The sequence below is a fragment of the Theropithecus gelada genome, chromosome 5 (assembly GCF_003255815.1).
Source record: "Theropithecus gelada isolate Dixy chromosome 5, Tgel_1.0, whole genome shotgun sequence".
Taxonomy (NCBI): domain Eukaryota; kingdom Metazoa; phylum Chordata; class Mammalia; order Primates; family Cercopithecidae; genus Theropithecus; species Theropithecus gelada.
In genome coordinates this window covers 136,625,661-136,642,734 of record NC_037672.1, presented here as the reverse complement: position 1 = coordinate 136,642,734, position 17,074 = coordinate 136,625,661, and the positions used below count along the sequence as shown (strand labels likewise).

The following is a 17,074-nucleotide window of genomic DNA, read 5'->3' as shown; positions in this document are numbered from 1 at the left end:
CACTTGAGGTCAGGCATTCCAGACCAGCCTGGCCAACATGGTGAAACACCACCTCTACTAAAAATACAAAAATTAGCCAAGTGTGGTGGCGGGCACCTGTTATCCCAGCTAGTTGGGAGGCTGAGGCACAATAATTGCTTGAACCCAGGAGGCAGAGGTTGCAGTGAGCCAAAATTGCGCCACTGCACTCCAGCCTGGGCAACAGAGTGAGATTCCGTCTCAAAAACAAACAACAAAACTTTCAATGAAATTATGACAATTTATATGCAACCTGACTTCAGATATGTTACAGTGGCAGGGTAGGGAGTTGGAGAATCACATTTCAGAAACGGAAAAACAGGCTGGGCGCAGTGGCTCATTGTAATTCCAGCACTTTGGGAGGCCAAGGTGGGTGGATCACCTAAGGTCAGGAGTTTGAGACCAGCCTGGCCAACATGGTGAGATCTCATCTCTACTAAAAATACAAAGATCAGCCCGGCATGGTGGCACACGCCTATAATCCCAGCGACTTGAGAGGCTGAGGTAGGGGAATTGCTTGAACCCAGGAGGTGGAGGTTGCAGTGAGCTGAGATTGCACCACTGCCCTCCAGCCCGGACAGCAGAATGAAACTCCATCTCAAAAAAAAAAAAAAAAAGAAGAAGAAGAAGAAAAAAACAGTGAAATAATGTAGGGAAAACTGCACTTCAGAAATAATGAAATCTGATACTTTTCTATATTGACACATTATCAGTATGCCTACTTTAGAAATGATATCAAACAACGTGATGCTCAGCTGGTCAGCAAAAATAAATAATTTTTAATATGGAAAAAGAGAGAGAGAAATTTATTTCTATTTATTTGTGTTTTTTTAAATATATGTTTTGTCATAATAAAGACAGGGTCCCACTATGTTGCCCAGGCTGATCTTGAATTTCTGGACTCAAGCAATCCTCTTGCCTCAGTCTCCCAAAGTGTTGGGACCATAGGAGGGCGCCACAGCACCCAGCGGAGAGATAAATTTAGATACTTTTATCTCCATTGTTTTCCGTCTCCAAACAATTACAGTAAAAGAAAGTATAAAGTGAAATGCAGTGAAAGAAAGTGAGAATTATTATAAACACAGGCCAAAAAAAAAGCAAGGAATCTAATGGAGAATTATTACTCTCCTCATCTTCAATACTAAGAGTATATTATCAATAGTTACTGAAAAGCCATGCTTCTTAACTGTACAAATGAGACCTGCGAAAACTTATTTTTCCTTTGCCTCCTCTCAAGTTTAGCCACACACTCTCCCCTTGCTCTACAAATATCTCACCATCCAACAATCTACCTTCACACAAGCAAAAGCCTATACACTTTCAGAACATTACAATATACAAATCATGTCTTAAACATAACTAGGTCTTGAAAAACTGAAAAACATAAATTAAAAATATGATAGTTCATAAGCAAAGGACCAAATGGTCACTTTCTGAATAAGCTTATTATAAAGCATAAAATTTATCCAGCTCAACCAAAGTTCTAAAGTAAATTTTGGCATTCTATCCTATTAAGTTATTTCTCTTTTCCTACAGAGCTAATATTCAAACTAAGAATAAATCAGAACTCAAGTAAAATGTGTTATCATTTTCTTGATATTAAATTCAAAATTCAGTATTAAATTTCACCTTCTCACAGAAGTCAAAGATGAGAGGGTCTGTTCTCTCTGGAAAACAGTTAAGGCAGCTGGGAAGAATACAATCCACTAAGAGAAGCCAGACAGGTATGTAGTAAAGCTTTATCTACTTACACTTACCTCCATGCTCTGCAAATTTGGGATTAGAAAGTATTTGTTTACAGAATTTCAATCCATTTCTATACTGTTTGTGTTCATAACACCTCTGTCAAAACAAAGAAAAAAAATTCAAGTTTAGCAAGGAATGCAAACAACATTAAATTAAACACTAAATTTCTCCACTCTGTTTAAAAAAAACAGAATGTTATTTCCATATGCTTCTAAATCCCGGAAAAATGCCAATAAAAAATACAAAAGGTTCAAATACAGGAAGTAAAATAAAGACAAACGAACAGAATACAGATTAGTAAAGTCCAACAACTGAGTAATGCAGAAAGAGAACAGAAAAATAAATGGTATAGAATTTTTTTTTTTTAAAAGACTGAGACTCACTCTGTCACCCAGGCAGGGCACAGTGGCGTGATCATAGCTCACAGCGGCCTTATCCACCTGGGCTCAAGGAATACTTCTATCTCAGCCTTCCAAGTAGCTAGGACTACAGGCACACGCCACCACACCTGGCTAATATTTTTATTTTTTGTAGAGACAGGGACTCACTATGTTGCCTAGGCTGGTCTCAAACTCCAAGATTCTCAAGCGATTTTGGGACTCACTCAAGCAATCTTCCTGCCTCGGCCTCCCCAGGGGCTGGAATAATAGGCATGAGCCACTATGCCCAGCTAGTTTTCTAAAGAACATTTTATTTTTACTGAAGAATATTTTCTTTTTACTGAAGCTTTCAAGCTGAAAGGGCCAAAAATGTCCATGCAAAATACATGGAAAAAATACCCAGACTGTAACATATCACAGTGAAATCTCAAAGCCTGAAAATAAAAAAAAAAAAAGGGCCTTAAAAACTTCCAGAGAGGGAAAAAAAACAAGTCACATAAAAAAGATCTATAATCAGAATGGCAGTGCACTCTTATTCCAAAGTAAAAATGAAATACTGTTGAAATCTAGAAGACAAATATACAGCCTTCAAAATTCAGAGTGAAAATTAAGTTTCAACTTATAATTCTATACCCAGCCAAGTCATCAATCAAGTACAGTCAGTCCCCATATCCATGGGTTCTACATCTGTGGAGTCTGCTAACTACAGATAGAAAGTATTCAGAAAACAAACAAACAAACAAACAAAAAACTGCGTCTATACAAAAGTACACTTTTTTCTTGTAATTAATGTCTAAGCAATACAGCATAACAACTATTTACACAGTATTTACATTGTATTAGGTATTATAAATAACCTAGAGATAATTTACAGTATACAAGAGGATGTGCATAGGTTATATGCAAATACTATGCCACTGTATATCAAGGACTTGAGCATCCCTGGATTTTGGTACCCAAGGGAGATCCTGGAACCAACCTCACAAAATGTCATTTTGCTCCCATACATGAAGACTATATAAGAGGCTAGGCATGGTGGCTCATACCTGTAATCCCAGCACTTTGGGAGGCCGAGGGGGGCAGATCATATGGGGTCAGGAGTTCGAGACCAGGCTGGTCAACATGGTGAAACCCTGTCTCTACTAAAAATACAAAAACTAGCCAGGCCTGGTGGCGCTACCTGTAATCCCAGCTACTCAGGAGACTGAGGCAGGAAAATCATTTAAACCCAGGAGGCAGAGGTTGCAGTGAGTGAGTGCCACCACACTCCAGCCCGGGCAACAGAGTGAGACTCCGTCTCAAAAAAAAAAAAAAAAAAGAAGGCCGGGCGCGGTGGCTCAAGCCTGTAATCCCAGCACTTTGGGAGGCCGAGACGGGCGGATCACGAGGTCAGGAGATCGAGACCATCCTGGCTAACACGGTGAAACCCCATCTCTACTAAAAATTACAAAAAACTAGCCGGGCGAGGTGGCGGGTGCCTGTAGTCCCAGCTACTCGGGAGGCTGAGGCAGGAGAATGGCATGAACCCAGGAGGCGGAGCTTGCAGTGAGCCGAGATCCGGCCACTGCACTCCAGCCTGGGTGAAAGAGCAAGACTCCGTCTCAAAAAAAAAAAAAAAGAAAAAAAAACCCCAAACAAACCAAAATACCAAGACTGTATAAGAGCAAAATGACATTTCAAAGCTTTGCAAAAAGCTAAACTTTTGTGTCCACGTATTCTTCCTTAAGAAGCCATTTAAAAGAAGATAAATTTTTAAAAAGGCACTACGGAGGGCCGGGCGTGGTGGCTCACATATGTAATCCCAGCACTTTGAGAGGCCGAGGCGGGCAGATCACGAGGTCAGGAGTTCGAGACCAGCCAGGCCAATATGGTGAAACCCCATCTCTACTAAAAATACAAAAATTAGCTGGGCATGGTGGCGGGCGCCTGTAATCCTCGCTACTCGGGAGGCTGAGGCAGGAGAATCATTTGAACCCGGGAGGCAGAGGTTGTAAGTGAGCTAAGATCACGCTATTGCATTCCAGCCTAGATGATAGTGTGAGACCATATCTCAAAAAAAAAAAGCACTATAGGACTTAGTAATTAAATAGGGAATCTAATACAGAAAAAAGAACTAGAGAGTAGCCACTCCAGACTGGAGCAGAAGTCAAAAGCTGCTATGGAATAGGTTTCCAGCAAGAGCAAAAATTGAACTAGTGTGCTTGCTAATATGGAAAATGTTAATCATAAGCTCATGACAGAAATACAGGCACACTTGCAGAACATGAGCAACAGGTCTACAGAAAACCAGGCAACTGCCTAAATAATAGGTATTAACTCCACAAAAAACAAAAGCTTGTATAAGACTTGGATTTAGTATAAATTTGGCTCAATACTGAACAATACATGCATAGTTATAAAAATGCAAACACTCTGTACTAGTTTACAAAAAACTTGTGATATGGCTGGGCGCAGAAGATCATGCTTGTAATCCCAGCACTTTGGGAGGCCGAGGCGAGCAGATCACTTAAGGTCAAGAGTTCGAGACCAGCCTGGCCAACGTGGTGAAACTCCATCTCTACTAAAAACACACACACAAAAAAAAACTAGCCAGGCATGATGGCATGCAGGCGCCTGTAATCCCAGCTGCTCAGGAGGCTGAGGCAGGAGAATCACTGGAACCTGGGAGGCAGAGGTTGCAGTGAGCCAAGATCATGCCACCACATTCCAGCCTGGGCAACAGGGCCAGATTCTGTCTCAAAACAAAAAAAAGAAAAAAAGAAAAAAGAAAAAAACTCATGATACAATTATGTTGAGGAACGAGGAAAATGAAAGTGGGCAAATGTGTGAATGAGTAAGTTCTGAGTCCTCATTTTCAAAAACTAGAGGTCAACAAATATTTAAAAGCTATGTATCAAGAAGAAATAGTGATGTATTACTGAGCAACAAGAAGGCAAATACCAGACAAAATAAAGAACTGGGCCGGGCGCGGTGGCTCAAGCCTGTAATCCCAGCACTTTGGGAGGCCGAGGCGGGCGGATCACGAGGTCAGGAGATCGAGACCATCCTGGCTAACATGGTGAAACCCCATCTCTACTAAAAATACAAAAAACTAGCCGGGCGTGGTGGCGGGCGCCTGTAGTCCCAGCTACTCGGAGGCTGAGGCAGGAGAATGGCCTGAACCTGGGAGGCGGAGCTTGCAGTGAGCCGAGATCGCGCCACTGCACTCCAGCCTGGGTGACACAGCGTGAGACTCCGTCTCAAAAAAAAAAAAAAAAAAAAAGAACTGAAGTTGCTTGATTCTGGAGTAGGAAACCAAGTGGATGGGAGAAAAGAGAGAACATTATTTGTTTCATCATATATCTTTTAGTGCTAGTTGACTTTTAGACATCAACATATGCTTTCACATGAAAATTTATTTTTAAAGCATTGTATTTGTTACAGAAAAAAAATGTGCATCTAAAACATACAATTCGTGCCAGAACACATTGACGTAAATTTTTAAAATTTTGCTCATAATTTTTGAGGCAATATATTTAAAATCTGGGAAGGAAATTAATGCAAGTGATGGCAAAAATCATGGCAGAAAATGTGTAGAAACAGAAAAATAAAAATGTAAAAATTTACATTTTAGTATCAAGAAATCAATTAATTAAGTTCATACTAAGGCAAACTAGAGTTGTTTTACAACCACCTATATACCCATCATCTCCACTTTGTTGTTGCTTTGAGACAGGATCTCACTCTGGCCCAGACTGGAGTGCAGTGGGTCAATCACAGGCTCAAGCAATCCTCCTGCCTCAGCCTTCCAATGCTGTTGTTTCGCATCTGAAACCTAATATATCCAAATACAACTGATTTTCTTGCCCAAAATGTATTCTGCACCAAGTCTTCACCATCCTGAAGATAAGAGTTGATGCCCCCGCTTCAACTCAATCAACTAGATGATTATGCAAAAAAAAAAAAAAAAACTAATCATCTTTGGTACTTCTCCTTCCTTTATACTTCTGTCCTCTAGTAGGTCCCATCAGACCCAGTTTCTCAGCAATAGCTTCCTAACTGGTTGAATATTTTTCTTTGTCTCCCACAATCAACTATACATTCAGCAGGCACAGTGATTTTAGGGACAAGAGGAGGAGAAAGCAGAAGCAGTTACTTGAGAGCTGTCATTCACCATATGTAGCCAAAGAAACATAGTAAGACTAAGTAGCTAAATTTAGTGTTCCTATTTACTTAGCAGAAAGCCTAAAAGTAACTTGTTTTTCTTACAATAAGAAAGCACTAAAGGAAGCTATGATGTAAAGACTAACATAATTAAAAGGAATGTTATTAACTTCTTGCTGTTTATGAAAACTATATACCTATAAAGAAGAGGGTTAAGTGTCACTGCTCATAAAACCATCAGCTTTCTGAAATTTTACATTTATAAAAATGTAGTTAGGTGACTTTCACTTTTGGCATGATGAAGTAAGTGAAGCTCAACTTGTTCTTTCATCATAAACAAAACGGGACAAAATATATGAAATAACAGGTTCAACAGGTGGTGCTAACAGGTGGCGGAAGACTGTGAACCAAGAGAAAGGGAAACAAACATGATGAGCTCTAGAAATGCCATCACTTTATACCTGGAGGCACTTTCTATATCACAGCACAGGAGGAAGGATCCTAAGCAAACTACAGGAGTCCACAGAGTTAAGAAACAAAGACTGATGTTCAATGAGGCTGAGGTACTCTGCAAGAGATGGAACTACCCTGAGAAAGAGATCCAAAAATCCATAGAAGGTCCCCATGTGTCTGTTGTTGAAAACTGTTGAGTACACTAAGTTTTGCATATGGAGGGTGAAATATAACAAGGCCAGACAAAGAATGATCAGGACTCATTAAGTTTAACAATTCTCATGGCCCACAAAGTAGTGAGAGTTCCAACTTGCCAGAATGGAGTGTCAACGAACAGCTGTAGAATTCAGCAAATACTGCAAAAATGTCATTCCTTAAGAGTAGACAAACACTAGCCCTAGAGTATTACTCCAGACCCACCCTAACAAACCCTCAAAAAAATCAGGTTGACAGACAAGCATCTTTACTGTGCACCACAACAAAGTCCAACACCACTCTTCAAAGACAGTTAAATTTAGTAAAATAATATAAAACCTATAATGTATAACATCTAATAGAAAATATCTAGACAGCTAAGAGCAGGAAAACATGATCCATAATCAGGAGAAATTAAAATGTGATGGAATTATGATAAAGAAGTTAAAACAACTATTATAAATGTGCTCAAAATTTAAGCAATGGATAAACAAATGAAGAGGAAAATATATTTTAAAAAACAAATACAATTTATAAAGATGAAAATACAGTATTAAGGCTGTGCACAGTGGCTCATGCCTGTAATCCTAGCACTTTAGAAGGCCAAGACGGGCAGATCACTTGAGACCAGGAGTTCGAGACCAGCCTGGCCAACATTGGCAAAACCCCATCTCTACTAAAAATACAAAAAAAAAAAAAAAAAAATTAGCCAGGCAGGGTGGTACGCACCTATAATCCCAGCGACTTGGGAGGCTGAGGCAGGATAATTGCTTGAACCTGGGAGGTGGAGGTTTCAGTGAGTCAAGATTGTACCACTACACCCCAGCCTGGGCAACAGTGTAAGACTCTGTCTGAGGGGGAAAAAAAAAAAAAAAGTTGAAGGCTGGGCGCAGTGGCTCACTTTGGGAGGCTAAGGCAGGTGGATCACAAGGTCAAGAGATCGAGACCATCCTGGCCAACCTGGTGAAACCCCATCTCTACTAAAAATACAAAAATTAGCTGGGCTTGGTGGCACACGCCTGTAGTCCCAGCTACTTGGGAGGCTGAGGCAGGAGAATTGTTTGAACCCAGGAGGCAGAGGTTGCAGTAGGCTGAGATCACACCACTGTACTCCAGCCTGGCAACAGAGCGAGACTCCATCTCAAAAAACAGAAAAAGAAAAAAAAAAAAAAGAAAAGGAAAAAAGAAAATACAGAATTTAACATGAAACCAACCGGGTGTGGTAGCTCACGCCTATAATCCCAGCACTTTGGGAGGCCATGGCAGGCAGATCACTTGAGGTGAGGAGTTCGAGAACAGTCTGGCCAACATGGTGAAACCTCCGTCTCTACTAAAAATACAAAAGTTAGCCAGGCGTGGTGGCAAACACCTGTAATCTCAGCTACTTGGGAGGCCGAGGCAGGAGAACGGCTTGAACCTGGGAGGTGGAGATTGCAGTGAGCCAAGATTGTGCCACTGTACTCAGCATGGGCAACACAGCGAGACTATCTGAAAAAACTAATAAAATAAAATTTTAAATTTAATTTTTAAAAAATGAAACCTTTCCCAGATAAGAGTAAAGCAGATTTTATGACACTTCGGAAGAAAAAAAAAATCAGTAGAAGACAGACATAGCAACAGAAACCACCTCAATTAAAGAGAGAGAAAAGATAATGTAGAAAAAGATAATTAGTGGAACTACAGTGACCTTTCTTCACAATAAAAAAAATCTAAAAACACTGCAGATCTAAATGTGTAGGTTAAAATGAAAAAGCTTCTAGAACACCTGTAATCCTAGAACTTTGGGAAGCTGAGACGGGTGGATCACCTGAGGTCAGGAGTTCAAGAGCAGCCTGGCCAACATGGCGAAACTGTGTCTCTACTAAAAATACAAAATTAGCGGGGTGTGGTGGTGCACGCCTGTAATTCTAGCTACTAGGGAGGCTGAGGCAGGAGAATTTCTTAAACCCGGGAGGCAGAGGTTACAGTGACCTGAGATTGTGCCACTGCACTCTAGTCTGGGCAACAGAGCAACAGAGCGAGATTCTGTTTCAAAAAAAAAAAGCTTCTAGAAGAAAACACAGAAATATATCTTCCATTAGTTGAAGTAGGTAAGATCCCTTAAACGGAAAGTTCTAAACGTCCAACATAAAGAGTCTGAAAAAAGAGAAGTCAGGAAAAATGTATTTACAATGAATATATATGTCCAACAAACATCTTATATCCAGAAAATATCTTTAAAATTCATAAATATCAGTAACAGTAAGGCAGAAAACCCAACTAGCAAGAGTCTTAAACAAACACACCCAAGAAAGGATGTCTTAATAGGCAATAAACACATTAAAAGGTTTTAATTACATTTAAAAAATGCTATGTCATTAAATTAGACAATATCAACAGTTGGAGAAATTGCAAAGCAACTGTGAACTCATACATCGCTGGTAGGGTTAAAAAAATTGGTATGACCACTTTGCAAAACAGTATGGCAGACGGACTTTTATGGCATAAACAGTATTAACTCAATAAGCCCAAATTTTAAAAAATACTGTTTAGCAGTTTTCTAACAAAACTAGTAAACAGCCAGGTGTTTATTCTCCCATGCCTATAATCCTAGCACTTTGGGAGGCCAAGGTAGGAGATCACTTGAGCAGAGGAGTTTGAGACCAGCTCAGGCAACAGAGTGAGAGCTCATCTCTACAAAAAATAAAACAGCCAGGCATGGTAGTAAGCACCTGTATATAGTCCCAGCTACTCAGGAGGGTGGGGCAGGAGGACTGCTTGAGCCAGGGAGGTAAAGCTGCAGTGAGCCGTGTTCACACCACTGTACTCCAGCCTGAGCAACAGAGCAAGACTCTGTCTCAAACAAAACAAAACAAAACAAAAACAAATACACATATTATCTGATCCAATCCTTCCAACCTAGGTGTACATCCAACAGAAACAGAAACAAATATTTGCCATAAGATATGAAAAAGAATGAGAATAAAATTTACTGGCCGGGCGCGGTGGCTCAAGCCTGTAATCCCAGCACTTTGGGAGGCCGAGACGGGCGGATCACGAGGTCAGGAGTTCGAGACCATCCTGGCTAACACGGTGAAACCCCGTCTCTACTAAAAACACAAAAAAAACTAGCCGGGTGAGGTGGCGGGCGCCTGTAGTCCCAGCTACTCGGGAGGCTGAGGCAGGAGAATGGCATAAACCTGGGAGACAGAGCTTGCAGTGAGCTGAGATCCGGCCACTGTACTCCAGCCTGGGTGACAGAGCGAGACTCCGTCTCAAAAAAAAAAAATAAATAAAATAAAATAAAATAAAATTTACTGGTCAGGCCGGGTGCAGTGGCTCACGTCTGTAATTCCAGCACTTTGGGAGGCCAAGGTGGGCAGATCATCTGAGGTCAAGAGTTCAAGACCAACCTGGCCAACATGGCGAAACCCTGTCTCTACTAAAAATATTTTAAATTAGCTAGGCGTGGTGACGCACACCTGTACTACCAGCTATTTGGGAGGCTGAGGCATGAGAATCACTTGAACCCAGGAGGCAGAGGTTATGGTGAGCTGAAACTGCACCACTGTACTCCAGCCTGGGTGACAGAGCAAGACTCTGTCTCAAACAAACAAACAAACAAATATTTACTGGCCTGGCACAGTGGCTCATATCTGTCATCCCAACACTTTGGAAGGCCAAGGCAGGAGGATTGCTTGAGCCCAGGAGTTCAAGACCAGCCTGCATAACATAGTGAGACCCTGTCTCTACAAAAAAATGAAAAAATTAGCTAGGCATGGTGGTGTGTGCCTTTAGGCCCAACTACTCAGGAGGCTGAGGCAGGAGGAGGATTCCTTGAGCCTAGGAGGTTGAGGCTGCAGTGAACTATGGTCACACCACTGCACCCCAGCCTGGGCAAGACAGAGAGAGACACTGTCTCAAAGAAAGGAAAAAAGATTTATTAGTAACTGATAAAAAAAATTAAAACGACAAAAAGGACACCCAAAATCAATGACACACCTAAACTAAAAGTACTAACTTATAGTCTCTTTTAACTAAAAGAGACTAAGTAAAAATCTCTTTTAATTGACTTTGTATTAATCGCCTTTATGCCAAAGGCTTAAATTACCAAAACTAATACAGTAAATATGATATAAAAGGAAATCTAGGTCTCATTCATTAAAAGTATACAATTGATAAAGTATCATCACTGTGTCATAATCCTAGCATTACATTCCAAGGTAATGTTTATATAACAGAAACATTATGAACTGAAAAATTTACTTTGAGGAATTAACGAAGTAGTGAAAAGGGCCGCCTTTGGAATCAAATAGCTCTGGTTTTAAACAGTGACTCTAGACTTTAATTCTATAATCTTATTTGGTACTTTGCTGAGTATCAAAAAGAATCCTTAAATCATGGAGAGCAATCATGAGAAAAAGACATGTAAAACACTTAGCAATAATAACAGCTAATACTTAATGAGCATTTACTGAGTCCCAGGCACTGTGCTAAGTGTTTCACAGGGAGAATTTATTTAATCTTAACAATGATATGAAGCGGGTAGTCTTACTATCTTCATTTTACATGAGATAACTGAGGTCCAGGAGGTTATATAATTTGGCCAAGGTCACACTGCTATTAAGTGATGGAAAGAGAATCTGAAACCAGACAATATAGATATACAACCATAACACCTAACCATTATAACTACTTCCCTAATCTAGTGCCTAGAACATTTTACAAAAAAAGTAAAACTGCTAACACAAGTAACAGCCATTGTAGAAAGCTTTAAAAAAAAGAAAAAAGTGGCCGGGCGCGGTGGCTCAAGCCTGTAATCCCAGCACTTTGGGAGGCCGAGACGGGCAGATCATGAGGTCAGGAGATCGAGACCATCCTGGCTAATACGGTGAAACCCCGTCTCTACTAAAAAATACAAAAAACTAGCCGGGCGAAGTGGCGGGTGCCTGTAGTCCCAGCTACTTGGGAGGCTGAGGCAGGAGAATGGCGTGAACCCGAGAAGAGGAGCTTGCAGTGAGCTGAGATCCGGCCACTGCACTCCAGCCTGGGTGACAGAGCAAGACTCCGTCTCAAAAAAAAAAAAAAAGAAAAAAGTAAATCAACCCATAATCTCCTTGCAACTGCTATTAACCATTCTGATTTTAACAAGAAAGTCTTCACCCAAAACTTATGGAATAGTTTACTATTCTACAATACAAATGTGAACCTATACAATTATAATTCAAACTAGCATATAAAAACAGACAATGGCTGGGCATGGTGGCTCACACTTGTAATCCCAATACTTTGGGAGGCTGAGGTGAGAGGATCGTTTGAGGCGGGAGTTTGAGAACCACTGTCTCTACAAAAAAATTAAAAAATTAACTGGGCATGGTGGCATGCCTGTAGTCCCCGCTACTCATGAAGCTGAGGTGGGAGGACAGTTTGAGCCCAGGAGTCTAAGGCTGCAGTGAGCCGTGATGGCAACACTGCACTCCAACCTGAGCCACAGAACAATACACTGTCTCTTAAAAAATAAACAAAATTGATATTCTTACTTGACACGCACAATGTAACTTTATTTTGCATAGCCGATTTTTAAAATATTCAGGATTCCAGTTGGTATTTTTGGTGGTGTGACTGGAAATATCTTTATTTGTTTATGGTATGTTTTTCAGAGACTTCTCGATAACATTTAATCAGCATGATCATCCTATAAGCACAAAAGGTTTAATTCTTATTGTAGAGGTAAAATGTAGAAAACAAGTAACTTACCCCACATTACATACCTAGCTAGTGGCAAAATTTAAGACTATAATTTAGGCTCTCTGACTCCTGGTTAAAAGCTCTTTCCATCACATACAGAAATTACATTAAATGTTAACATAAAGTAATTAATGCCTAAATTTTTATCTTTTAAAAGATCTTCTAATCAACAAATTCAACTGTTACATTGTTTACTCAGTCTTATAATCAAATGGACAATAAAAATGTCAAAAATAAAGTGAGAAGTGAACACACAAAATTAAACTAGATAATCCCCTCCAAATAACTGATATGAAAATGAAAAACTAAAGATCCTCTCTTTGAATGAGATATGTTTATATTATAGCACTTAGCTTTTTACTTTATCATACTTAGAATAGTAACTAAATTTTAGACCCTAACGATTATGTTCTCAATTAATGAAATTCAGCTATGTCCTTATTGAAATTATATTCAATGACATTATTTCAATTATCTCCTGTCAACGTGAGCTGTATTTCAATTATCTCCTGTCAACGTGAGCTGTAAAAATAATTCAGAATAATGGCCGGGCGCGGTGGCTCAAGCCTGTAATCCCAGCACTTTGGGAGGCCGAGACAGGCGGATCACGAGGTCAGGAGATCAAGACCATCCTGGCTAACCCGGTGAAACCCCGTCTCCACTAAAAAAATTACAAAAAAAAAATAATAATAATTCAGAATGGCATGCCCCTCCAAATAACTAATAATTCATTTCTCCTCAACAATAACCAACATGCATTTAAGTAAATAGATCTCAGTTTTTTTCACCAAATGCACTAATTCTATAATAGGTCACTTAATACAAATGAGAATAGAAAGGAAGAAGTAACAAAAAATATCCAATTTGGATGTTGGCCAGGCTGGTCTTGAACTCCCAACCTCTGGTGATATTGAACTCCCCTACCTCGGCCTCCCAAAGTGCTGGGATGACAGGCGTGAGCCACTGTGCCCAGCCCTAAACTAACTTTTTAGGGAACTTACTTTACTTTTATTTAGGGAAAGTGAAATGCAAAATACTACATACGGTATACTTTCAACATATGTTTTACATTCAATTCACTTAAAACAGGTTTTATAAAATGACAGTAGACAGACATTTTCAGCTCTCCACAGAAGAATCATTGTATTGAACAGAACACAGGTCTACATTCCCTCATCTGAAACTCTTGTGTTTGGGGAGTTCTTGAAATTTCAAAACTGTGAATAAGGATTTCCCTTGCTATGGAAGGAATGCCAGATTATCTATCTGTCCTCCTACCTATAACACCTGCATATTTTAGTTCAAAATCTAACGTAATAGTTTCAAAAATACTAGAATAATAATACAGGCTATTGTTTTTCACCAGGAATTAACATTTAAAATATTAACACTGTGCTATAGAAACAATGAAGCAAAGAAGCAAACCAGGATATAATTAAAACAGACTGGGCTGGGCTGATGCCTGTAATTGCAGCACTCTGGGAGGCGAAGGTGGGCAGATTCCTTGAGCAGGAGTTCCAGACAAACCTGGGAAACATAGTGAAACCCTGTCTCTACAAAAAATACAAAACTTAGCTGGGCCTGGTGGCACACCCCTGTAGTCTCAGCTACTGGGGAGGCTGAGGTGGGAGGATTGCTCGAATCTGGGAGGACAAGGCTGCTGCACCATAGCCTGGGCAACACAGTAAGACCTTCCTCAAAAAAATAAAAGCGACTGAATGGTTCTAACAGATAATAAAGTCGCATGTGCTAAATTCTGGCACCATACCCTCTGAGACTTCTGCTCGCAAATGTATAAGAATAACTGACACTAGATGAAGTTCCTGGCAACTATAAAACCAGAAAGTAACATAAAATAGCTGGTTTTCAGCTGTTGGACAAAAGCCAATACAGGACTATGGTTTCAGAAGATAAGCAGGGTAAATTCCAAGAAAATCCCTATTTCTGTCTAGAAGCATCTTCCAGACTGCAGAATAGGTGGTGTAAGAGGTGTGGGTGTGTGGGTGGGGGACCTAAACAGAGCTTAGCAGTCTCACTGACCTGAGTAGATATGAGAATTAGAAACTGCTGGGACGTCTGGAATTTATGGGGTAGGGTGCTAGAGAGAACTATATACAGAAGAGGCTTCAGAAGTCTGCCACAGGAGTTGGACACGGTGGCTCATGCCTGTAATCCCAGCACTTAGGGAGGCTAAGGCGGGCAAATCACTTGAGGTCAGGAGTTCAAAACCAGTCTGGCCAACATGGCAAAACCCCGTCTCTACTAAAAATACAAAACTTAGCCAGGTGTAGTGGCACGTGCCTGTAATCCAAGAACTTTGGGAGGCCGAGGCCAAGGCCAAGGTGGATCACCTGAGTTTGGGAGTTCGAGACCAGCCTGGCCAACATGGTGAAACCACATCTCTACTAAAAATACAACAATTAGCCAGGCGTGGTGGTGGGCACCTATAATTCCAGCTCCTCAGGAGGCTAAGGCAGGAGAACCGCTTGAACCCAGGAGGTGGAAGTGACAGTGAGCCAAGATCACACCACTGCACTCTAGCCTGGGTAAAAAGAGCAAAATTTCATCTAAAAAGAAAAAAAGAAAAACAAATCTGCCACAGGAATCTTCCGTCAAATACTAAGCTGAGGCTGGGAGCCGTGGCTCATGCTGGCAATCCCAGTGCTTTGGGAGGACAAGGTGGGCGGGTCACTTGAGGTCAGGAGTTCAAGATCAACCAGGCCAACATGGTGAAACCCATCTCTACTAAAAATGTGAAAATTAGCCAGGCACGGTGGTGCATGCCTGTAATCCCAGCTACTCAGGAGGCTAAGGCACAAGAATCCCTTGAACCCAGGAGATGGAGGTTGCAGTGAGCCAAAATTGCCCCACTGTACTCCAGGCTGGGCAACAGAGCAAGACCCCATCTCAAAAATAAAATAAAATACACACACACTGTAAGCTGAACAGGTACACAGCAAAGGTCTATGAAAGCTGGGCAAAGAACAATTACCAAGTAGCATGAGTGTAACAACTATTGGTGCTCATGCATGGCTGGCAGACATTTGAATTCCAAGTATCAAGTTAAGAGACTACGTTAAAGACTGCAGAATTCAGCAGAGATCCAGAAAGCTCACACCTTAGGATAAGATTAATCCAGACCCATGTATTAGTCTATTTTTGTGCTGCTAATAAAGACATACATGAGACTGGGCAATTTACAAAACAAAGAGGTTTACTGGACTTACAGTTCCATGAGGCTGGAGAAGCCTCGCAATCATGGCAGAAGATGAAAGCCATGTCTTACATGGCAGCAGACCAGAGAAGAGAGCTTGGGCAGGAAAACTCCCCTTTTTAAAATCATCAGGTTTCATGAGACTCATTCACTATCATGAGAACAGCACAGGAAAGACCTGCCCCCATGATTCGATTACCTCCTACCAGGTCCCTCCCACAACACGTGGGAATTCAAGATAAGATCTGGGTGGGGACACAGACAAACCATATCAACCCATCTTTATTAAAACTTAAAAACAAGTCTCAAAAAGAAGAAGCTGATAAACAAGCAAATTAACTGTCTGCCAAAACAAAACTCTATTAAGAAAGGCAAGAGGATCCAGACACTAAATATCCTAGGATCCATACTATGCAAAATTATGGGAGGAAAATTACTATAAATTCCAAGCAGGAAACTAACCCATGACCTACAGGAGAAAGAAATTTTTTAAAAAGTCAGAAATATTAACAACAATGACGGAAGTAGCTGAGACTTTAAAACAAATTACTAACACTAAAGGATTTAAAGTAAAACAAAAATGCAACAAAAAACAAATAATGGGGCAGGGCGCGGTGGCTCCCACCTGTAATCCCAGCACCTTGGGAGGCTGAGGCGGGCGGATCACCAGCTCAGGAGATTGAGACCAACCTGGTTAACACGGTGAAACCCCATCTCTACTAAAAATACAAAAAACAAAAATTAGCTGGGCGTGGTGGGGGGCGCCTGTAGTCCCAGCTACTTAGGAAGGTGAGGCAGGAGAATGGCATAAACTCGGGAGGCAGAGCTTGCAGTGAACAGAGATTGTGCCACTGCACTCCAGCCTGGGCAACAAAGTGAGACTCCGTCTCATTAAAAAAAAAACAAATAGGCCGGGCGCGGTGGCTCAAGCCTGTAATCCCAGCACTTTGGGAGGCCGAGACGGGCGGATCACGAGGTCAGGAGATCGAGACCATCCTGGCTAACACGGTGAAACCCCGTCTCTATTAAGAAATACAAAAAACTAGCCGGGCGAGGTGGCGGGCGCCTGTAGTCCCAGCTACTCAGGAGGCTGAGGCCGGAGAATGGCGTGAACCCGGGAGGCGGAGCTTGCAGTGAGCTGAGATCCGGCCACTGCACTCCAGCCTGGGCGACAGAGCGAGACTCCGCCTCAAAAAAA

General features: G+C 41.1%; 1 protein-coding gene across 3 annotated transcripts in view; it reads right to left on the bottom strand.

Annotated features, from left to right (window-relative positions):
* Positions 1-17,074, bottom strand: part of NAA15 (N(alpha)-acetyltransferase 15, NatA auxiliary subunit) — a 92,570-nt gene that overhangs the window by 54,300 nt on the left and 21,196 nt on the right. For all 3 annotated transcript variants that reach the window (XM_025385047.1, XM_025385048.1, XM_025385049.1), the window contains exon 2: positions 1,776-1,860. In XM_025385047.1, coding sequence (XP_025240832.1) covers positions 1,776-1,860 — 85 coding nt within the window. The remainder of the gene's footprint in view (positions 1-1,775; positions 1,861-17,074) is intronic.